The 22,022-nt window shown below is 50.6% G+C and overlaps 9 protein-coding genes across 9 annotated transcripts; 3 read left to right on the forward strand and 6 right to left on the reverse strand.

Annotated features, from left to right (window-relative positions):
• Positions 1 to 235: 235 nt before the first annotated feature.
• Positions 236 to 1,257, reverse strand: Asppvi_007162 (DUF3431 domain-containing protein; the record flags this gene model as incomplete). Its single annotated transcript, XM_043303055.1, has 2 exons — positions 236 to 863; positions 920 to 1,257. 2 exons carry the CDS (start codon positions 1,255 to 1,257, stop codon positions 236 to 238), a joined length of 966 nt encoding a protein of 321 aa, XP_043158990.1.
• Positions 1,258 to 3,097: 1,840 nt separating this feature from the next.
• Asppvi_007163 (Rab family GTPase) lies at positions 3,098 to 4,043 on the reverse strand (the record flags this gene model as incomplete). The annotated part of the gene is made up of 2 exons (XM_043303056.1): positions 3,098 to 3,933; positions 3,998 to 4,043. The coding sequence occupies 2 exons, from the start codon at positions 4,041 to 4,043 to the stop codon at positions 3,098 to 3,100; spliced, it is 882 nt and encodes a 293-aa protein (XP_043158991.1).
• Positions 4,044 to 5,250: 1,207 nt separating this feature from the next.
• Positions 5,251 to 5,787, reverse strand: Asppvi_007164 (uncharacterized protein; the record flags this gene model as incomplete). The annotated part of the gene is made up of 1 exon (XM_043303057.1): positions 5,251 to 5,787. One exon carries the CDS (start codon positions 5,785 to 5,787, stop codon positions 5,251 to 5,253), a length of 537 nt encoding a protein of 178 aa, XP_043158992.1.
• Positions 5,788 to 5,885: 98 nt separating this feature from the next.
• Asppvi_007165 (uncharacterized protein) lies at positions 5,886 to 7,026 on the reverse strand (the record flags this gene model as incomplete). The annotated part of the gene is made up of 4 exons (XM_043303058.1): positions 5,886 to 6,093; positions 6,162 to 6,702; positions 6,764 to 6,871; positions 6,933 to 7,026. The coding sequence occupies 4 exons, from the start codon at positions 7,024 to 7,026 to the stop codon at positions 5,886 to 5,888; spliced, it is 951 nt and encodes a 316-aa protein (XP_043158993.1).
• Positions 7,027 to 11,250: 4,224 nt separating this feature from the next.
• On the forward strand, positions 11,251 to 12,860 carry Asppvi_007166 (L-lactate dehydrogenase (cytochrome); the record flags this gene model as incomplete). The annotated part of the gene is made up of 3 exons (XM_043303059.1): positions 11,251 to 11,359; positions 11,412 to 11,725; positions 11,781 to 12,860. The coding sequence occupies 3 exons, from the start codon at positions 11,251 to 11,253 to the stop codon at positions 12,858 to 12,860; spliced, it is 1,503 nt and encodes a 500-aa protein (XP_043158994.1).
• Positions 12,861 to 13,170: 310 nt separating this feature from the next.
• On the reverse strand, positions 13,171 to 14,265 carry Asppvi_007167 (metallophosphatase domain-containing protein; the record flags this gene model as incomplete). Its single annotated transcript, XM_043303060.1, has 1 exon — positions 13,171 to 14,265. One exon carries the CDS (start codon positions 14,263 to 14,265, stop codon positions 13,171 to 13,173), a length of 1,095 nt encoding a protein of 364 aa, XP_043158995.1.
• A 1,933-nt stretch (positions 14,266 to 16,198) lies between these two features.
• On the forward strand, positions 16,199 to 18,287 carry Asppvi_007168 (serine/threonine-protein kinase; the record flags this gene model as incomplete). The annotated part of the gene is made up of 5 exons (XM_043303061.1): positions 16,199 to 16,380; positions 16,536 to 17,347; positions 17,408 to 17,492; positions 17,554 to 17,788; positions 17,850 to 18,287. 5 exons carry the CDS (start codon positions 16,199 to 16,201, stop codon positions 18,285 to 18,287), a joined length of 1,752 nt encoding a protein of 583 aa, XP_043158996.1.
• Positions 18,288 to 18,878: 591 nt separating this feature from the next.
• On the reverse strand, positions 18,879 to 19,421 carry Asppvi_007169 (MGMT family protein; the record flags this gene model as incomplete). The annotated part of the gene is made up of 3 exons (XM_043303062.1): positions 18,879 to 19,050; positions 19,100 to 19,223; positions 19,307 to 19,421. The coding sequence occupies 3 exons, from the start codon at positions 19,419 to 19,421 to the stop codon at positions 18,879 to 18,881; spliced, it is 411 nt and encodes a 136-aa protein (XP_043158997.1).
• Positions 19,422 to 19,680: 259 nt separating this feature from the next.
• Positions 19,681 to 20,715, forward strand: cwc26 (putative cell cycle control protein (Cwf26); the record flags this gene model as incomplete). Its single annotated transcript, XM_043303063.1, has 1 exon — positions 19,681 to 20,715. The coding sequence occupies one exon, from the start codon at positions 19,681 to 19,683 to the stop codon at positions 20,713 to 20,715; it is 1,035 nt and encodes a 344-aa protein (XP_043158998.1).
• Between the last annotated feature and the right edge of the window lie 1,307 nt (positions 20,716 to 22,022).

Consider the following 22,022-nt stretch of genomic DNA (forward strand, 5'->3'; position numbering starts at 1 on the left):
GGCACGATAAATGGCGAATATGTAGCCATACTCAAATAGAATGCATACATCACGAATGCAATGTCTAAACTCCTGAAAAGTATAAAATGTTGACGAACAGCTTTTGAAATCCGTAGCTTCCAGACCATATACAAACACAGTCTCTGAGGCACAAACGCAAGGACAGAAACATTTGCGTACAATCATAGTCAAATAAATGAACCAACAACAAAATGGGGTATATGCATGAGAAAGTCTACCAGAAATATGGGTTTCCATAAACATCCTGGTAGCACTGGTAAATATCTGGACAGAACACTGGGTCCTTTCCAAAAATGATGTGCCAGGAATATTCCATGATCCAGGCAGTGAGCTCATCCGGCAACTTGTTCGTGAGGACCCAATGGTAGTACCGTTGATAGTCACGCAGAGGACGCTTCAAAACCTGGGCTTTGGACACAGCGAATTGCGAGCAACAAGGTGCGCCAACAACTTCGGGTATGTTGGTGTTGTTGTGCAACTCTTCCCACGCCTTGGCATAGGCTCTACTGTTCTCCTTGCCTGGCCGAGGCGGATTCTCTAACGGACGGATCTCATCAGGGCATCCAGGGGAACCCTGGCACCTCAAGGAGACGAAGCCACTCTGCTGCACGAACTCGGTCTGAAGTGATCGGACCGATTCCACATTGCTATAATCCAGTGTATCGGTGTGCCAACCCGCCTCCCAGCCGTCTTTGTGGCTGTGGAGGAAGACCATTGTGGACGGAAGGTCATGGTAGTGATCGACGATGTATTGAAGGTAGGCAAGACTCTCGCGGCCTTTGTTCTTCGGGGTGTGTCGAGCCGCGTTCACGTCATCAACGGTGTAGATGAAGTTGCGCCATCTAGACTAAAGTCAGCCTGAGCTCACTGCGCAAGGCCTTTCCCATGGACGACTCACTCGTTCAAATCAGTGCTCACCCAGGACGTGTCCTCCTTGCTCAATTTGGCCATCACAATCACACGGTCATTGGGAACAATAATAGGCGTGATCTCGTAGGTTTGTTTGATCGGAAGAGTTTCTTCTACTGCCGGGACTGGTGTCTCTTGAGGTTTTCTATTTTCAGGTTTGCTGTCGGGAGTAGTGACAGGCTTTGCAGCGCCGCCCCCTACAACGTTGCTGAACTGCCAAAAGGACGGTACGTGCGAATCATCCTGAAGGGAATCCAGATGGCTCTTGATCAGGATGAAGGCGAGGATCAGAAGGGCAGCCGACCCAACACGGTAGGAAAGTCTCATCGCATAATATCTGTCGAAACTGCACACTGAAACCGAAATGCAGGAGAAGGTCAAGGTGGTGGATGCGGACCAGGAGCACGTAACTTCGCGCAGGCAGGCAGAAAGGGATGGCAGGATGGATAAGAAAACACCCCAAGCTCCTAGGCAGCTCAACAATGGGCGAACCGGGAACAGGAAAACCTACACCAGAAGTAGCAGAGCAATTGAAAGCATAATAATAATACGAGCCTCTCAGTTTCCACACGGAAGGGCAAGGCGCCAAAATTAGTTGACACCGTAAGCTGCCGTGGCTAGATTGACCTATGTTATACGGACGCTTATCACTGGAAGGATCCCGCGGATTGGTGGGTTCGGGGGTGAATTGGCCGTGATCTGCAGGGGCCGAGAAGACGCGATGACACGGCAAGTCACTAACACTTTGCACTGTGGCTTTTTCATTAATCAATCTCAATCTCTCCTGAAACCGTAAGTCGGCAGGGGCTGCAAGGATTCGTAACCAACATGGGGAGTCTGGGGCAGACGCGATAAGATACTTATTATTACTGTTTCTCTGTTGCTGCCAACCCTCTACACAAATCATCATGATGGTGCTGAAACGATCCCGATTATGTAATTATGTCACTTTTACCTAGTCTCACTCGGGGTTGAATGCCGATCCTTCAACCGACTCGGTATGGCCCAATTCATCCGCTTCTAGGTATCAATAATGGTCACTGCGTCCGCCGGCCTCCGCCAGAGCCTTTGGGTCCAGGGTCCAGGGTCCAGGATCTGCTCTGATTCTCAAAGACATTAGACTGAATAATATCTAAATTGTCGCACGTCATCCATCAAGGAACATAGACCCGGAGAGGATATTGTCATGTCAATCAGTCCGGTCTTGAAGATCCCGTCTCTGATATGTTTGCGATCCACATCCGATAAGTTTATCTCAAACATCATCGGGCCACCGTAGCCAGGTTTGCCTGTTGCAGTGTCTCACAGGCTGAATTTATGGTTACCTCTCTGAGTTCTCCACAGGCAGGCTTCTCCAGGGAACGTCAAGACACAGTGTGGAGGTGCTATTAGTGATTCACTCACCATGAGCCGAGGCTCTCTCAATTTCACAACTTTCTTACCCCACAGGTGTAAAATAGACAGTCCATATGGCGCATCCCAAGAACAACTGGGATGTGGAGAATCAATCTTGCAATGACAATGTTTGCTATGACTAGCGTAGTGCCATGCATGTTACTCACAGTACTCTGTTAAGGAGTGCAAACCAATACTGTTCACTACTGTACTACAAAGGGAACGTGTGCTTGCGAATAGATCGGCTGGCCCGTTTATGACAATTAGATGTAAGATGCACAGCAAAATGACCATATGATCTTCCATCTGTGGATCACATACATACGGAACAGCGTTCTAAGGGGAGGTTCAATTGATATGATACTATTATAGATAGCTATCTCACAAGCACCCATAATACTGAGCACAAGGTTTATATGAGGTGATTGAACAAGTGAGTAGGATCTTGGGGGGCATAATACATTCGATTGGTCTAAGGTATCTCAATAAATCATAAGTCAAAATCGTCAGGGGCACATCGTGATCTGATCAACAACATCTGCTCAGAAACTGCTCCAACAAACCTCCAATCAGAAATAAAGGACATATCTATCAAGTATTATCGTCAAGGTCAAACCAACCGCCCAACTAAGTGAAATCTCAACAGAACCTAAGAAGACCCAAAGAAAACATCAGAGCAACGCCATGCCAAAACACAAATGCACAAAGACGCTATGGTAAATGCATGAACAACCAGGAAAGATGAACAGCGGGAGAGCCAACAACAGATGCATCAGCAGCATCTCCCCTTCTTCTTCGCGACCTCCATCAACTCATCAGCCTCGTCACCAGCACTGCTCGGCGGAAACCCAAGCCAACTCCTGCGCTTATCACCATGGCCCAACCGGAAACTGCCGTTCCCATCGAGATTCCCCAAAGACGAAAGAGCCCCGTCAATCCCGGGCGTCGTTCCCTGCGACGAGCTATTCGCCGCCTCCCGCTTATTCCGCTGCTCGACCAGCTTCCGGGTGATCACACGAAACACCTCCTCGATGCCCTCGCCATCCTTGGCACTAATCTCGTGGCAGCAATCCCAGCCGATATCCTGTCCCCAGAACCCACTACTACGCTTGCTATCGGGGCTCTGCAGCGCACTAGACGACGGACCAAACCCCAACCCCATCCCCGCCGTGGGCGGCGGCGTCGAAGCCTGCGACGGGTACAGCTGCTCGGCGACATAGGCAATCGTCCGCTCAAACGGCACCCTGCGGCGGGACGGGTCCAGCGCAACGATATCCGACTTGGTCCCGACAACATGGATCACGATCGGGTCATCATCCGCCAGATGCTTCTTCAGCTCCAGCAACCACCCCGTCATCTCCTCGAAACTCTGTTCGTCCGTGATATCATAGCAGAGCAGACACGCGTTCGCGCCACGGTAGTACAGCCGCGAGATACTCCTGAACCGCTCCTGGCCGGCCGTGTCCCAGATCTGTAGCCTGACGATGGTGTCGGAGGTGCTGTCGAGGACGCGCTTGGTGATGAAGGAAGCGCCGACGGTGGACGTGATGGTCGCCGGGTTAAAGGCGTTCTTTACATAGCGCTGGACGAGAGAGGTTTTGCCGACTCCTATGTGACAGGTAGATAGTAGTTAGCGACATGGCACTAGGTAGGCCCAAAGAACGCCTCTTACCTTGGGAGCCCAGCACAACAATCTTAGCCTCGAGGGACGAGCTCATGGCGGGGTAGACGCGATAGCGGGGCGGACGGAGAGCGTCTTTCGCATGATCCGGCCGAGCAGATCCTCAAGGGGGGAAATTGTCCGCGATGGCACGGACTGAAACTAGAGCTATAGGTGATTCTAGACCCGGATGCAATGAGATAAGGGTCCAGGCAGACGGGCACAAGCTGCGCAAAAAGATTCTGGACTCTTTCCCTGTCGGTCGGGGAATCGGAGAGGGGGAAAGATGAAAACGAGGGAAGAAAATAAGGAGCGGGACGAGAAGGATGAAAACAAGGCTATTCATAAATAACATTCAAGATATTCTAGTCAGAGGCTGAGCCAAGACACATGCTGAGAACTGAAGCAGCTGATCACTTTCAGTGAATATTTATCCCTTTTAATGTCCCTGATAGAGATGTCCTTTCAACCACGGTTGAGAATTAGTTCTTTGTTGTGTCTCAGATCGATGAGACGACCATGGATGAAGAGATGATTAACAGGTCAACTCATCAACTCCTTACATTCTTGACCATACTATAAAACTTGATTTAGATTCCTGGAGCAACTCATATAATAATAATATGATATCAATAAGGTGAAAATTGATCCATCAGAAGGCAACACTCCTTCCTTTATGACTCGTAGCGGCAATGACTTCCGTGGCTGAGCATCTGACTGAAGAATGTGACTCAACAGGGCTGGCTATTTTCCCTCGCATTCGATAGTATTTGATTATTGCTTTAATATCCCTATCATTCACTACTGTTTCAAGGCTATTGTTATATGCTATCCAGCATGGCGGCCTAGGCTACAAGATGAACGACAAAATGAAGCAACGATGTTGTGTGTATTGCATGTCTATCATGACTCTATTGGTATCAAATCCCTGCCACAACCATCTATACAAAGAAAGAAATGCCTCAACAGGTCATAACCTCTATAAAACAAATGTCTCTTGGATGAGACTGCAAAGGGGTAGTCGCGCAAGCAAAAGCAAAAAATCAAGATAGACCAAGCACCCAACAACCAGACTGAACAGCCACCACATCCTTGACGGGTTTCAAACTCGTTCAACTTCAGTCAACAAGGCCGGAGCTCCAGCTCAGCCATAGAAACGACAAGAGAAATCAGAAAGAGAGACATGAGACGGCATTGTTTCATCAGAATGCGTCCATAAACTTTTGTCTTCATATATAATCTCATGAATAGGACGAGACTGGCTCTTACTGGGTCGTCTCCAGTCTTTGGGCGGCATTATGCTCAGCGTGAGCCTTCTCAATTTCGTCAAGAGAGTCACCGGAAGCGGAAGCATACTCGGCCGCCTTGGCCTCAATCTCATCGTCACTAAGTTTGGGAAGCTCCCTCGCAGCCTTGACGTAGCTAATGTTCTCGGCGTAGCCCTTGGCGAAGATCAAATCGATCTCCTCCAGGCTGCGATTGGCAGTCTCCGGGTAGAAGAACCAGATGACGGGAATGAACGAGGCGTTCAGCGCAGCAAAGAACAGGTAGGTACCCCAGCCAATGTTCGCAACCATCACAGGAGTGATCATGACGACAGTGAAGTTAAAGAGCCAGTTGCTGCAAGTAGAAACTGCGTTGGCCTTGGCTCTGGTCTTGATGGGAGACAACTCAGCGGGATACAGCCAGGGCAAAGGCAACCACGCAGCACCGAAGGCAGCCATGTACAGGAAAAGACCGAAAACAGCACCCTTGGAAGTCTGCTCATCTCCGGGAATCAAGCAAGCGAATGTGATAACCATGGAGATGGTCTGAAGGAATGAGCCTCCCAGGAAAAGCTTGCGACGACCAATCTTTTCGATGAAGAACCACGAAAAGGTGGCGAAGATGGAGTACACAATCATGTAATGCCTCCAATCAGCAGGGCCATGTCATTGCTCTGGTGCAGAGACTCCTTCAACAAGACAGGGAGATAGTAGATCACAGCGTTGCAACCTCCGAGCTGCTGGAAGATTTGAGAAGAGGAGCCGACGAGCATACGGCGGAAATGTTGGGTACGGCCGCCAGTGAGAAGATCTCTAAATCTGGTCTTCTGACCGGAACCAGAACTGTAGCAATGTTAGTCGAATTGCCATACAACACAAGGACCGCAGATGCTATGAAAGGGAACACTCACGCTCTGATGGAGTCAATGACCAATTGTTTCTGAATCTGGGTTTCATGATCGTGGACCTCGCGGCCTGCCAGAGCAGCAAGGACGTACTCTCCCTCTTGGATGCGATCCTTGGAGATAAGGTAGCGAGGGGAGTCGGGAAGGAAGAACATTCCGACGACGATGACGAGACCAAAGAAGATCTGGAATGCAATGGGGAAACGCCAGACAAGATCATCGGGGCCATAGTGAGCGCCGAAATCAATCCAGTATGCAATGGCGGTACCAATGGCGATCACACCGCCTTCGATACAGATCAAGAGACCACGGTTGCTTGTCTTAGAGCACTCGGCCTGGTATGTAGGAATGGTAGAAGTGTTCATCCCGTTTCCGATACCGGTGATGACACGGCCAATAAAGAACTGCAGAAGAGGGATGTGTMCAACAAATGAAGTAACCTGGATGATGACACCGACGATCATAACGATAGCACCGGAAAAGATCATCCAGCGTCGACCAGTGCGATCACCGAAAAGAAGGGCGAAAATGGCACCCGCCAAGCAACCTGCAAATAGAAAAGGTTAGGAGCCGTCGCGAACAAAAGAGCCGGAATCAAGAATACTAACCAAGTTCGTACACAGCAGTCACAAGAGCTTGCATAGTAGCATCATCTTTGGTAGCAGTAAAGACGTTGGCAAAAGCATTGTCACTGATGATACCAGACATGACACCCTCTGTCGCCTGTATTAGCTTGGTTCATCTCACAAGGTTATATCAGTAGAGGAAACGACTTACGGTCATATCCAAAGAGTAGGAAACCCATCGTGGCAACAGTCGATACAGCCAGCGACAGTGGCCTGCCCGACATGCCAGCATATGAGGGCGCCATGATGAGAGGACAGAAGAACGTTCGACAGGCGGGTTAGGGGAATGCGTATGTACAGAGGTAAAGCGGGACCTCCAGGGCAAATAGACAACAAGCTTCTAGGTGCCGTTGTGCCCAATGCGTCTCTTCTCTAGAAAAGAACGAAAGGAAAAAGAAAGAGAGGTTAAAAGCAATTGAAAGGCAACGGACAGGACGCGGAGAAGCCGGGGGAAAGGGGGATATTTCTACTTCTCCAGGAGTCAACAGACAGACAGCTGTGGCCACCAGGTACACAGGCGACAGTCTCTCCTCATTCCCCCGAATCGATACATGCTCCACCAACCTACCACACTCTCATAGTCGGTGGAACCATCGTTTTGTGGAGCCAGGGACTGAACGCATCAATAATCGCAGGATAAGCATTTTTTTTGGGTGCAGCCCACGACCCACAGTGGGTTCAGGATGAGCGCCAAAAATGACATCACAGGCTCCATCAGATGGAGCATCCGCACAGAAACGGACAAGAGCGACGACAAAACAGATTGAAGTCTCGGACACGCAAAGAGGGTCCGACTGAAGCGCTGGGCATCATCATTTGGCGCCCGCCCTTCGGCACTTTGCTACCACCATTCTGCGACCAGCAGTTGTCAGTGACCGGATCACCACTCTTTCTTCCTCGTCTTAAGCGAATCTCTGCTGTGAGACGTCCTCCACCAAGGGCTCTTCCGTGTCTCCACACTCTACTCCTCTCCGCTCCTCTCATTCATGGTTCGCATAAGGAAATACATATGTCCGCTGACTGGACTTCCAGTTAGAATTGAGATGGACAAATCAGACACGCGGCGAGGATGGGTTGACTTACCGTATTCGGTGCTCAACCAGGAAACTAACACGAGTGGGAGATCCCATGGGGTTTTCACGTGCCTGATGAGATAATCCACATGAACCACAGTTGAATTAACCACAGAAGGAGCCAAGGTGGTTGACTATATCTGTCCAACGCATAACTACCTAGATATGTAATAAGTCTCATTCATTGCTACGCGTCTTTCATCTGCACATAGTACACACTAGTTCTACYGAGTACTACTCCGTACGATAAAGGTGGTTGACTATATCTGTCCAACGCATAACTACCTAGATATGTAATAAGTCTCATTCATTGCTACGCGTCTTTCATCTGCACATAGTACACACTAGTTCTACTGAGTACTACTCCGTACTATCGTCAAAGCGATGGATCATTCTTTGTACGCCATCCCGTCATCCCGCGCTCGGCAGCCAATGTCGGCCCATACTCAACGGGAAGTGACCGTCTTCCGACAACTAGTGTCGGTAACATGCAAGGCGGACGCACACCTTCATTGAATAAAACAGTACATTCGGAGCCAATAACGACCCTCGTAATAATTTTGTCTATTGGTCGTGGTGGGTGAGGTCCGATTGTGATTCGACGCCGATGTCTCTGAAGCATGGGACGCATGCGACCATAAGGACTTCTCTCCACTTTACCCAGTCCTCCACTCCAATGCCTGAATAATCGCTTTCATAATAATAATATTAATAACCAAACCATTACATGAGTTTGTATGGCTCATTTAATTACTCCCCTCAATGTCTGCCTTCGCCTGAGGCTACAGCATTAATTCGACTCCATATCCTTGCCATGTCATCGTCTGTCCTGACCCAATCGTAGCGTTTTCCGGTCTCTATCCGGCCCATTTCCGGTGCATGAGATTGGAGTCAACTAAGTCGAAAACGGTTCTTAGTGCATACTTCAGATGCAGCAGGCCATTACTCTGAATCATGACAGATGCAAACTTTATGCTCCCTCAAGGCAGCCTCCTATGTCAATACCCGTGCGCCATCTTCTCCGCGCTGAGTGGCAATCCAAGAGCGCGGGGAGATATTATCATCATAACTACGTCAACGTAGGAGTCTAAAAAAACTCTTCTTCACAAGCGCCAAGCGCCAAGCGCGACAAGAACAAGGGAAGGAATGTGAAGCTCAAAAGTCCTTTATCTTAGTTGAACCAAGTGTCGGATAAGCGCACTCGGCGCGCAGTAATTCATGCTATGACAGTTTGCGCCAAGAAGGACCATGTGGAGGCGCTCGAAAACTTTGGGTTAATACGGATATCGGGAGTGGCTGCTGGGCGCCTGGAGACAACGCCACCAACCAAGAAGAGTTCATAAAAATCCTCACCACATTCAAGGTTTTGCTGAATTCTTATTTAAGCACAATGTCCAACGAAATTATTGTTCCTGCTCGGGCATTCCCCAGGTGGCGTCATACCATGTGCGAGATGGTAGAAAGGTTACATTTGCCGACTTGGCATGGCGTTAAAAGTAACTCGGCCATCTACGTAAGTGGCACAATCTCGGTTTGTGTAGGGCTACAAAGTACGGAGCAGGTACACAGGGGCGATTTGCCCTAGATAAGTAGGGCAAGTCCGAGGTAACAGGCCCAGTAACCCCATTGGAGAAAGGAAAGCCCACCAGTCTTGTTAGACAGACTCGCTTAATCTCAGTGTAGGTAGATATATCGGTTTCAGATCTCAATATACGGATAGCATACAGTGAGATGTGATGTAGTGAGATGACAATGATATTGAAAATATTACCGGGATCCCCATAACTTCAGCCAAATGCATACGTGGGAATTCTCTAGCATAGATAACTACCTATTACTTCTGTGCATTAATGTGAATCAGAAACAAATGTGTTGGCGCGAGCTATCTACAGAAACGCTTGCTGCTTTCCTCGGGAAATCCGGGTCTGTAGCCAACACCAACCCGAGCTAGGAAAGTATCAACAGATGATCTTTGTCAAGTGCACAACAGACGGCCCGATTGTTAGTCATGGATTCGGCTTGCACAGTCAAGGGCCGACCGTTTACAGTCGGGCTTGGCTCCCAAGACTCGGGAATGTGTCACGGAAAGAATGCGAGAAATTCAAAAGCAGCCGATCGCGTCCGAGAAGGCCTCTTGGCGATGGGACGGGCATCCAGTAACAATAACCATCATGTCTTGCTCAGTGCTCACCGACAATGTCTTGAAAGGAAAAAGGAACGAAACAAAAATTGTAAGAGAGTGAGATGTGAGACGGCGAGCGAGACGAGTAGCTGAGTTGTGCTTGTCAGCACCGTAAATGTGGTGTGGCTATGCACATAATAAAGTATACTAATCTTTGTATACATCGGACATACTCAATGCAAGAGKGTCGAAACAATGCAAGGAAGCAGCAAAAGCTGATGGAGGAGACCTCGAATTTATACCACTGCCTCGACTGCATCAGGTCCTCCACTGATCGCCGGAACTACCAGCTTGAATGAGGCTATAATCATGTTTTCCTGTACGCTCAAGCTTGCTCATCCTCGCCCGAAAGGGATGACCTTCACTTCGGCATAGTCGGCTCCGAAAACCCCCATAGGCTTGCCAGTGTCTTTGAGATTATCCGACGGATAGATCAACTAAGTAATAGATAACTTATCACGCAACACGACTTGGGTGAGATTGCAGAACCATTATAAGCATCATTATCGGTACAGAATATCTTGTCTACTTTGCAGAGAGTACCATATTATAAGCGGCGCCTATTCCGAGGATACTTGTTACCTTAATGTGCCAGTTGCGTGTTCATACTCCGCAAATTGTTTGCTTTCAGGTGGAATCCCGAATTGATGGAGCTTCGCCGGACAAGTTTCTCAAATAGTGGCTGGCTCCTCTAGCCTGCTCAATTCCGCAAAAAGGACAAATAAGCTCCTCCGTGTCTCCATGAGATAAAAGAACATCTGACCTCGTCTCTCGTCGGTCGKGTTTGCTAATCCGCTCAGACTCGACAAAACTTCAGTCCTGTATGTCACGTGACTATGAAAGCACTACATGAGCCTGATTAGCCAGGAGGGGCGTCCAAAATGTTATGACTTATGAAGCCCATCGATCCGATATAGTTGTATAACCTCTTTAAAGAGGAAAATGGGATCTTAACTCTGAATCGCCCGAACCCCGTACTCTTCTCGGGCGAATTGCCTACCACTACGTGCTGCGATCCGATCTGGTGTCATGAAGATAAGAGTCGGCCGAGAAAGCAAAATCGCCCGGATATCTCTCCCCGCAACCGCAGCTGGACTTCCCCAGGGCCGAAGATCGCTGGCCTTCAGCCACTCAGATATTCTCCCCCGGACCTTCTCCTTAATTATTTTCATTCGTCCTTGATTCCTTCCATCTATCAAAGAATAGTCGTCACCATGAGACAAGGGAAGCTCACTGGCGCCGAGGTCGCCAAGCACAATTCCAAGGATTCCTGCTGGGTTATCGTGCATGGGAAGGCGTACGATGTTACAGGATTTCTGCCAGGTACTGTTTCTGTATAGCTTAGCTTTCCTGATAGCACCCTCACAATGAGCAGAACACCCAGGTGGCCAGAAGATCATCCTGAAATATGCCGGAAAAGATGCGACTGAAGAGTTCGACCCAATTCATCCTCCCGATACGTTGGACAAATACCTTGACCGATCGAAACATCTCGGCGAAGTGGATATGGCAACCGTTGAGCATGAAGAGAAGGCTCATGACCCCGAAGAAACCGAACGCCAGGAGCGGATCAAGCGGATGCCTCCACTGCAGGCTTGTTATAACTTGATGGACTTTGAGACCGTCGCACGCAGCGTGATGAAGAAGACTGCGTGGGCTTACTACTCGAGTGGTGCGGATGATGAGATTGTACGTGGATCGACGGGTGGCAACTATACTCGAGTGTCTCGCTAACTTGATCTAGACTATGCGCGAGAACCACAGTGCCTTCCACAAGATCTGGTTCCGTCCGCGAGTATTAGTCAACGTAGAGAACGTCGACTTCAGCACGACAATGCTGGGCACCAAGGTCTCTGTGCCATTCTATGTAACAGCGACTGCACTTGGAAAATTGGGCAATCCGGAGGGAGAAGTTGTCTTGACTCGTGCGGCTCACAAGCACAATGTCATCCAAATGATTCCCACCCTCGCCTCTTGTTCTTTTGACGAGATTGTGGATGCGAAGCAAGGAGATCAGGTGCAATGGCTGCAGCTCTACGTGAATAAGGACCGTAACATCACCAAGCGTATTGTTCAGCACGCCGAGGCACGCGGCTGCAAGGGTCTTTTCATCACGGTCGATGCGCCGCAGCTCGGACGTCGCGAGAAGGATATGCGGTCCAAGTTCTCCGATGTTGGTGCCAGTGTCCAAGCTAGTGGCGGGGACGAAGTGGACCGCTCTCAGGGCGCCGCTCGAGCCATCTCATCTTTTATCGATCCTTCCCTTTCCTGGAAGGATATCCCCTGGTTCAAGTCAATTACGAAGATGCCCATCATCCTCAAGGGGGTACAATGCGTGGAGGATGTCCTGCGCGCAGTCGAGGCGGGCGTGGAGGGTGTCGTCCTCTCCAACCACGGCGGTCGCCAGCTCGAGTTCGCCCGGTCGGCCATCGAAGTCCTGGCCGAGGTTATGCCTGCCCTCCGCGAGCGCGGTTGGGAGAACAAGATCGAGGTCTACATCGATGGTGGTGTCCGTCGTGCCACCGATATTCTCAAAGCTCTGTGCCTCGGTGCCAAGGGTGTCGGTATCGGACGTCCCTTCCTCTTTGCCATGTCGACGTACGGCCAGGCGGGCGTGGAGCGTGCCATGCAGCTCCTCAAGGACGAAATGGAGATGAACATGCGCTTGATCGGCGCCAGCAAGATCGAGGAGCTGAACCCTAGCCTGATCGACTTCCGCGGTCTGACCGGCGGCCACCATGCTCCAGTGCCGTCCGACACATTGACCCTTGGTGCCTACGATCCGCTCCAGGCTCCGCGGTTCAGCGAGAAATCTAAGCTGTAGTTTCGAGATGCCCATCTCTCATCTTATACCCATTTAGTTAGAACTTGATTGGTCATGTTTCATGTCTGCCTGGAGTGACTGTACATTTAGGACGTGGATGTATATATTATCTGGTCGTCAACTAGACTCGATATCAGCGACTGCACAGCTTGCGTACTCATCTCGCCCTCTTCTATACAGCTCAGTTATCCTTCGCTAAAACAGAACTATATACAAGCAGATGACGATATCGAGGCCCTGCAGCAAACATCCAGCCTCTAGAGCAAACAACATATTTACAGACTCCATCCAAGTTTACCTGAAATAAACCCTACAACACCACAACCTGCGGTTTATTCCCCAACCGCCCCGTATTCCTATACATACAAGCGGCGTTCACCATCCACCCACAGCCCCGATTCTCACCACCCCAGACCTTCGCCCAAACAACCCCCACAACACCATACGCGACGACCCGCGCCGCGTCCAGCCAGCCGTGAACATCAAACAAGTCCCACAAGAACCCAAAGAGGGACATCAGACGACCGTATCTGGCACGCGGCCGCCGCGTCGCACATAACCGCTCCCACGCCCTCTGCGCCTCGTCCCAGTAGACCGGCTCGCTGCCGTATGCTTCATGGACGTGCCCGAACACGTGCAGCGCGGGCCGGACGCGCCACGTCTCGGCGAGCAGGAAGGGACAGCCTGTGGAGTAGACGGGGGATAAATCCAGGTGCGCCTGTGGCGGGGTGTGTGTGATCAGGATGTCAGTGTCCGGGGGGATGGTCCCGGACCAGGCATCGTGTTGTGCGTGGTATGTGAAGGCGTGCTCGGAGGTGAAGGGGACGATGGCGGGGATTTGGGGGGCGCCGTAGATGGTTAGGGAGCGCGGGCGGGCTGCGGAGTGGGCTGGGGACGACGGCGGGAAGGAGAGGGTAATGGAGGAGTGTTGGAGATAGTGGATGTCGCCCCAGTTGATGCGGTTGAGGCCGTCTGGGTCGTCGTCGATGGAGCGGATGGAGGCGGTGGAGGAGGAGACGGCTGCGAAGGACGAAGAGGAAGCGTCGCGGTCTTCGTCTCGTCTGGAGCGTATGTCGAAGTAGCTGTCGTGGTTGCCGCAGATGACTACTTTGTGGGGGTGAGGCAGCGTCTGGAGCCAGTCGACTGTGGCTTGGATCTCGCGGACGCTACCGTCATTGCAGAGGTCGCCTGCGTGGATGAGCAGGTCGCCATCCGGGACGTTGTCCCATTCTAGTGTGTGAGTGTCGGAGATGCAGACAACGCGGATGGGGTGCGCATCGGGTGAGGGTAGGCGTGGAGGGCCGCGCAGTCGGAGGAGGAGATGATGGAGGGGATAGAGCAGCGCAGTTAAAGGCGAGGAGAAGAGATAGTCCGGTAACGGTCGGCGATCAAATGGAGAATACATGCTTGTGAAGCCTTCGAAGACCTCAGGCGGTGCTGTGGATTCTATCTACAGGTGGATGAAATGAGGGGACGACTTGTTCCMGGCCAAGGTTCAGTCTACCAGATGTCGGTGTGGAGAAGGTGACGTTGCCGCTGTTAGACAGAGTCGAGACTCTTTTTGAGTCGATTGTTAAGAGTTAACATGACAGGACGGACGACTCGGTCAAAAATTCATCGAGAATATCCGTTCATCCAGGTTTCTCATTCTTGAATAAGAATAATGGCCTGTTACTATATTCTGTGTATCTTAAGAGACTTCGAGTTTGAGCTGTTCCCGCTCAATATCTTACGAATCGTGTGCCTGAGGCCTTCCATGGATTTGATCTACAGCGATTTACGTCAACACAGCAGCACATCCACTGTTGCAATAGCACAAGCTATGCAGGGATGTTAAACCACTTTTACAGGGAATCGAGCAATTGGAAAGCTGGAAGCGCATGAACGGTAAACCATCCTATCAAGGGGAACCAGTTTGCGAAAGGAACTACGTGCATATTCACGGCCCTGCATATGTACGCTCATGTACCAAGTCCTCAATCAAAATAAGCCCAAAATAAGCATTTAAGGACAATTGATAGCGTTGTTACAAAGGCCGGCATTTGAAGCTTTACTTGTTTAACTCTCATTACATCATTTTCTGACTTCAGCTGAATGGATGCGGTTCATGTTGATGACCACTGGTGTGATCAGACATCTCCCAAGAAGATTCTGCAGAAAGCGCATCCATCACTAGGCGTGTCCAGAGGTTCATCAAGCGATATGTAGAGAAAGTCCAGGCCTATCCGTCGATGCTATCCTTTTGTGGAACTTTCCTAGAGGACCACATTCCATTTCATTATTGAAGACGAAATCAATTGGCCAACTAATCAGAATGACATTGTTGAACCCAATTGTGTAGGGGCTGTCGGGGTGCTCTTAAGGCACTTGAAGGGAACGACCATGATGGATCCGGGGAAACACCGTGCATACGCAAGTGGATATCCATCATCAAATGGTCAGCACTGGGCCAGTCAGCTTCTGGCCCAAGGGCTGTCGAACAGAAGAATCAAGGGGAACGATGAATCTGTTCTATCGTCATCATTGAGACGGTTCCCTCATCCGCCATGTTCCTGTTCCTTAGTCCCCTCTTGTCTCCCAGGTACCTCGTAAAAGCCTGTAGTCCTAAATCATAAATGCACGACACCAGTTTTATCCTCCAAGCTATGATTGATCCCCTGCTGGCCAGGTCTGATCTTTGAAGGGTAGGAAACTAGCATCCTTCAAGCCCCGGTCACGATTTGCCACATCCGTTAAGTTTATTGTTGTTGCTCGCTTTGTCAACATCGCCCGAAGAGAACCCGGCTGCTGCTTGCGGACATTCCTGTCGTCTGCATTTCCATCTACCATACCACCAGATTGTTGCAATTCTTCTTTCTGCAGTTTGATTCGTTCCAATTCGCTGAGTGTTTGAATCGACAACGCTAGGAGTCGATCGGATCTGAGATCGTCAAACGTTACTATTACCATCATTGCCCCGAGGGCCCCTCTATATATGTGTTCGGCCTTATCGTTTGCGTCATTTACGCACATCCTTCTACCTTGAGAATATTCCGTTTATTTTCGAATATCTGGTCCGATTTACTATTTACTCTGCTCCTTCTCCCCTTGTCTAAACATCTATATTTCCCCAATACTACTGCCTCATCCCACTGATCTCCTCCGTCATACTGGGTTGCGGTCGCGGGCGCTGAACCAACCCCTCATAGAACCGCACAATCCACCCCTCCGCCGCCAGACAACGAGCTTGGCTGGACTCAGCTTCGCCTTCTCCGGCCCAACACCTTGTGCCCCTCCTTCTCCAGATCCTCTCGATTTAAACATTCCTCAACTCGCATCGATCCTCCGAAATCCAAACGATGGACGGGGTAGATATAACCAAGGCGGTCATCAACAAGGGAAAACAAATGGCAAGCGTCGCTGCGAATGCTGCAAATGGCAATGGCGGTAGGAAGAAAAGAAAAGGAACCGATCTGAAGCCGATCGTCAMCAACGACGCCGCCTCACCTGCCATCGATTCATCTGCCACATCTACTGAGGGGTATGCTTCGCTCTTGCTTTTCTTCAGCATTATCGCTCCGGTGTTCTTTTTGACGAAACAAATTTTTTATTTCTTTGCCCTTTTTTCTCTCAGCTCTTATATCCGTTCTTCCGTATCATAGCGCGATTTGGTCTTTTGTCCCTAACCAACATGAGTGGCAGTGTTCCCGTCAAGTCCGCATACGATATCCCGCCGTCGCGGTCGGCCTCTTCCTCGTCCGCAGAAGAACTCGAGACCACTGCTGAAGAGGAAGACTCAGAGGACTACTGCAAGGGTGGTTATCACCCAGTCACCGTGGGCGAAACATACAATAATGGACGGTACGTCGTCGTGCGCAAATTGGGTTGGGGTCATTTTTCCACCGTCTGGCTGTCCCGCGATACCACCACCGGAAAACACGTTGCGCTCAAAGTTGTTCGCTCTGCCGCGCATTACACCGAAACCGCTATCGATGAGATTAAGTTGTTGAATAAGATCGTCCAAGCGAAGCCCTCCCATCCCGGCCGGAAGCATGTTGTCAGTCTGCTCGATTCGTTTGAACACAAGGGTCCAAATGGTGTCCATGTATGCATGGTGTTTGAGGTGCTGGGGGAAAATTTGCTTGGCCTGATCAAGCGCTGGAACCATCGGGGTATTCCCATGCCGCTGGTGAAGCAAATTACGAAACAGGTTTTGCTGGGCTTAGATTATCTGCACCGGGAATGCGGCATCATCCATACAGACTTGAAGCCGGAGAACGTTCTGATCGAGATTGGCGATGTGGAACAAATTGTGCAGACATACGTCAAGGAGGAAGCGAAGAAGGAGAATAAAGATGATAGCCGCAGCGGCCGGCGACGGAGGAGGACCCTCATCACTGGGAGTCAGCCGTTGCCCAGTCCACTCAACACAAGTTTCAGCCATCACGATTTCAAGCACAGCTCTTCCAACTCACACAGCAGTCTCAGCCAGGTTATTGAATCATCCAGTACGTTTTAAACAAAATCGTCCCGTGGCATCCCAAGCTACGCCCGCTGACAAGCTGCAGACACATCTACACAAGAAGGCGCGTCGATGAAGGAGTTATTAGGTATAAAGGCGGACGAGAAGCAGAAAGAGAGGGAGAAGACTACGTATGTTGGAAACTGATTCCGGTCCATATGTCGAAGGTCTGGTGCACTGACGTGGAGTTAGCGATCTACTGGAGAGAGAGGTTTCGGGGATCTCGCTTGACAAGCAGTCCTCCAAAGAAGAAAGTGAGGATCCTTTGTGTGACATCATCTCAGTGAAGATTGCCGACCTGGGGAACGCGTGCTGGGTCGGTCACCATTTCACCAACGATATTCAAACACGACAGTACCGCTCGCCAGAGGTCATCTTGGGGTCGAAGTGGGGTGCGAGCACAGATATCTGGAGTATGGCTTGCATGGTCAGTTTGGAAATCACATTCTTCTTCGTCCAAGCGATCAATCAACTGACAATTCCGATAGGTATTCGAGCTCATTACGGGCGACTACCTTTTCGACCCCCAGTCGGGAACAAAGTACGGTAAAGACGACGATCACATTGCACAAATCATCGAGTTACTCGGTCCTTTCCCCAAATCACTGTGTCTCTCCGGAAAGTGGTCGCAAGAGATTTTCAACCGCAAAGGAGAACTTCGGAATATCCACCGGTTACGCCACTGGGCTTTGCCTGACGTCCTACGAGAGAAGTATCATTTCTCGGTTGAAGAGAGTATGCGCATCAGCGAATTCCTGCTACCGATGCTGGAATTGCCACCCGAGAAACGTGCCAATGCCGGTGGTATGGCTGCTCATGAATGGCTGAGCGACACTCCCGGGATGAAGGGTGTTGACCTAGGCATACCACCTGGTAGTAGGGGCGAAGGGATCGATGGGTGGGCGTCGGAAGTCAAGAAGCGATGAGTCAAGCAACGCGAAAAGCATATCAGACATAAGTCAGTGACGATCTCTTACCTATTTATTCCTTTTCCTCTTCTGTGTGGAACCCTCGTCGATTACCATTTGGTTCTGTTTTGGCAGTGGACGGGGTGTTATGATTTATTTTCCTTGTTGCATGATGACCATATGCTTCTCTCAACAAGTGTGGGGCTCGTTCACCCTCACTGCCCGTTCTCTACTATCATAGAGCCTGATCCCCTCTTGTCTTATACTTCCAACCCTGCTCGGAGTTGGTCTCGCGCGGCCCCTCCAAGGCTGTCTTCTTCATTAGATCCAATGCCCGAAAGATTTACGACTCTCTCGTTCTTTGGCACGGTAGCTTTCCACCAATGCTGTGACCCATGTCCGATAGGGGTTATATGGAGTTTGTGTTTGTCATAGCCAGCTGCAGAGTACGATTGTGGAGCGGGGGTACAAATTTCTGGTTGATACTAAGCAGACTTCTTGCGAAGGGTCTGTGGATACGAATGAATGAGATGAGATACACGCCTAGACCTCTAGACCAACCAAGTGAATCCTGAAGAGTTAAAACCGTAGAACGATCACATTCTCCCCTTATTCAGCTTCGTCTTCATCTTCACTATCGTCGGATTCTTCCCCAGGCAACCGTTCGGGAAACCAGCCATATCGTGCAAAATCTACGTAGAATTCACCCATGCTGTCGGCATCGACCTCGACACCTTCCTCGCGCAGCGCCTCGGCCTGTCGCTCAGCACTTCCGGGCCCCCTGCAGAAATCAGCATCATGAAATTCTTAAACGCATCTTATCAACATACCGATGAGATATCATCCCTTTCGAATTAACCACCCGCTGCCAGGGCACATTGCCTGAGTGGAAGTGGTGCGAGGGATCCTCGGGGAGGTGTTTGAGACAGACGCCGACCTGGCGGGGTCGTTTAGCTATTACATCGATTAGCTGATTCAGATCTACGGTACGGCAGACGAGCAAGAAAAAGGGGAAATGTGAAGAGAGATCTACATACGTTGGCCGAGTAGAAGGGCGATATGCCCGTAGGAGGTCACCTTGCCGTAGGGGATAGTTTGAACGGCTTCGTAGACGGCGTTGAACCACCATTCTGCCTCGTCGGAGCGGGGCATCTCAATGCTTTCCCTCTTCAAATTTGAGAGATAATTCTAGTTCATTATCTACTTCATCATCACAATCATTATTGTTGATAAATGCTGTTTGCTGTATGACGCAGGCAAAGATACTCTATATGGATACGGGCATCGGCAAAACTAAAACTCCGGCTATCAGTGCGATAGCAAGATCGCGCAGCAAAAGCCCAAGCCGAAGCTCGAGCTGAAGCTCAAGCCAAACTTCCATCCCCAGTTTGAACCCTCCAGACCAGACACCATGCCCTCCTCGTCACTAGCAGAATATCTCGCCAAAAACTACCTAACAGCCGATCCATCTACGGAACGCCCAAAAAAGAAACGCAAGAAGACCAAAACCGTCGACACCGCCGGAGACGGCCTCATCATCGCCGACGACGACCCGCCCGATTTACGGACGTCGGCGACAAATTTCGGCAATGAGGATGACGAGGGCCCGAGTTTAGTGACCTCCGTCCGGAGCGCGGAGTTCCGCCGTGCGAAGAAATCGAATTGGAAGACGCTGGGTGGTCCCGCGACCGGCAGATCGAACGCGGATGATGAGCGGGACGCCGCAGACGCGATCCTAGCGTCTGCCGCGGCGGAGAGCGCCGCTCGCCGTGGGGAAGGAGAGGAAGGCGATGACGAAGCGCCTGCTGTTGTGGACGATGCTGAGGCCGACGACGGAGGAGAGATGCGGATGGAGTCCGGTGCTCGGGCGGGACTGCAGACTGCGGAACAGACGGCGGCGATGGTGGCTGCGCAGGAACGACGGAAGAAGGCCGAGGCGGCGCGGCATCGAGAGCGGCCGGCGGAGGCGCAGGAGACGATCTACCGAGATGCGTCTGGGCGGATCATCAACGTTGCCCTGAAGCGGGCGGAGGCGCGGCGGGCGGAGCAGGAGAAGCGCGAGAAGGAGGAGGCAGCTAAGGAGGCGCTGATGGGTGATGTGCAGCGGGCGGAGCGGGAGGCGCGCAGGCAGCAGATACAGGAGGCTCGAGCGATGCCGCTTGCACGGACGATCGAAGACGATTCCCTGAATGAGGAGCTGAAGGCGCAGCAGCGGTGGAATGATCCTGCGGCTGGGTTTTTGACCAAGACAAAGGGGCCCGGCGCGAGTGTGACGGGGAAGCCGCTCTATAAGGGGGCTTTTCAGCCGAATCGGTATGGGATCCGTCCGGGACATCGGTGGGATGGGGTGGATCGGGGGAACGGGTTCGAGAAGGAATGGTTTGCAGCGAGGAATAAGAAGGGGAGACTGGAAGCGTTGGATTATCAGTGGCAGATGGATGAGTAAATTGCGTTGGAGGGCGTGTTTGTCTCATATGCATTCGGTGTGAATATGGTGCTGGACACCTTGATGATACTACGGTTGTTCTCATTTCCAAATAATACATACAGCTTCATCGAAGGTCAACATCTGGAAGGTGGAGATGCAAACTTGCTGCATTCAGACCACCTTGATACTGTTTACAAACGTTCAGAAGCCCATGACTGCACACGGCAGCGCTCAACTCCTCGTAAACTCGCCATACTCAAGTAATCAGGCTTCATAGGATGCCAGCGTCGTATATAGAGCCAATAAGCCACTCGATTCTCCGGCCAAGTTTAAGCGGAACGTTCATACAATACCGCAGGGAAAGGACTGATCCAGTAGTTAACCCCGTCCCTTCTGTTACCCTATGAGAGCTAACCCCATGTTGCATAGCTAGCCTGAATCTACTGATTGCTGGACTTATGTGGCTGGACGGCAAGTCATATATCTCATCCGTGCTACAGACTCAACAGCTACAAGCAACTACAAGATGATGATCATCATCAAACCATACAACGTACCCAGCCACAAACAAGTCCCTTAGTCTACACAGCCACTCTCACCTCAAATCACATGTCCATGTGAGCTCCAAGTGACGAGAAACCAAACCAGAACTTTCCACAAAGTATCGGTAACCAAGCAGAATTCATCATAACTCATACCACCGCCATGATGACAGCTGAACAGCTGACCAGAATCAGACCCAGAAGCAAGTCATCCGGAAGATGCAGCAGTATGCATAGTAGGTTGCGCGGGGTGGATAAATAGTACTCCGCAGGTATCCATGCGCAAGGCAGATGATAAGCTCCAAGCTGCCCCGGCTACTCCCTATCAGCAGCGTCATCGCTTGCACATGAGATGACTCAGGGTGAGGACTGGTTGGACTTCATCTTGCATGCTTATTATTTACTGCTTGTTACTCGACAGTCCTTAGTTCCGAGTAGGATCGATAGATGCATGCTGATGTACTGAGATCTTTTGTAGTCTGCGGCGCGTAACGCTACGTCAGGTTGCTTTGAGTCATCTGGACATAACGGGTGCCTTGAGGCTGTAAGGGATCGCCGACGACGACGACATACATCCATCAGTGGCTCTGCTTTGAGTGATTAAGTAACCTAAACCTCGGGGACCAGAATTGGTAAGGGGCAATAATTACGAAGATGCGTGGCCAAGAACCGTGGTTGATGATGTGGCGTTCGAAGGATTAAAGGATTACCGTATTCTGTTGAAGTGTTACTGTAGGTACCTCGGGAGATCCTCGTTCCGCGATAAGGATCAGGGGGAGATGC

This window comes from Aspergillus pseudoviridinutans, assembly GCF_018340605.1.
Source record: "Aspergillus pseudoviridinutans IFM 55266 DNA, scaffold_5, whole genome shotgun sequence".
Taxonomy (NCBI): Eukaryota; Fungi; Ascomycota; class Eurotiomycetes; order Eurotiales; family Aspergillaceae; genus Aspergillus; species Aspergillus pseudoviridinutans.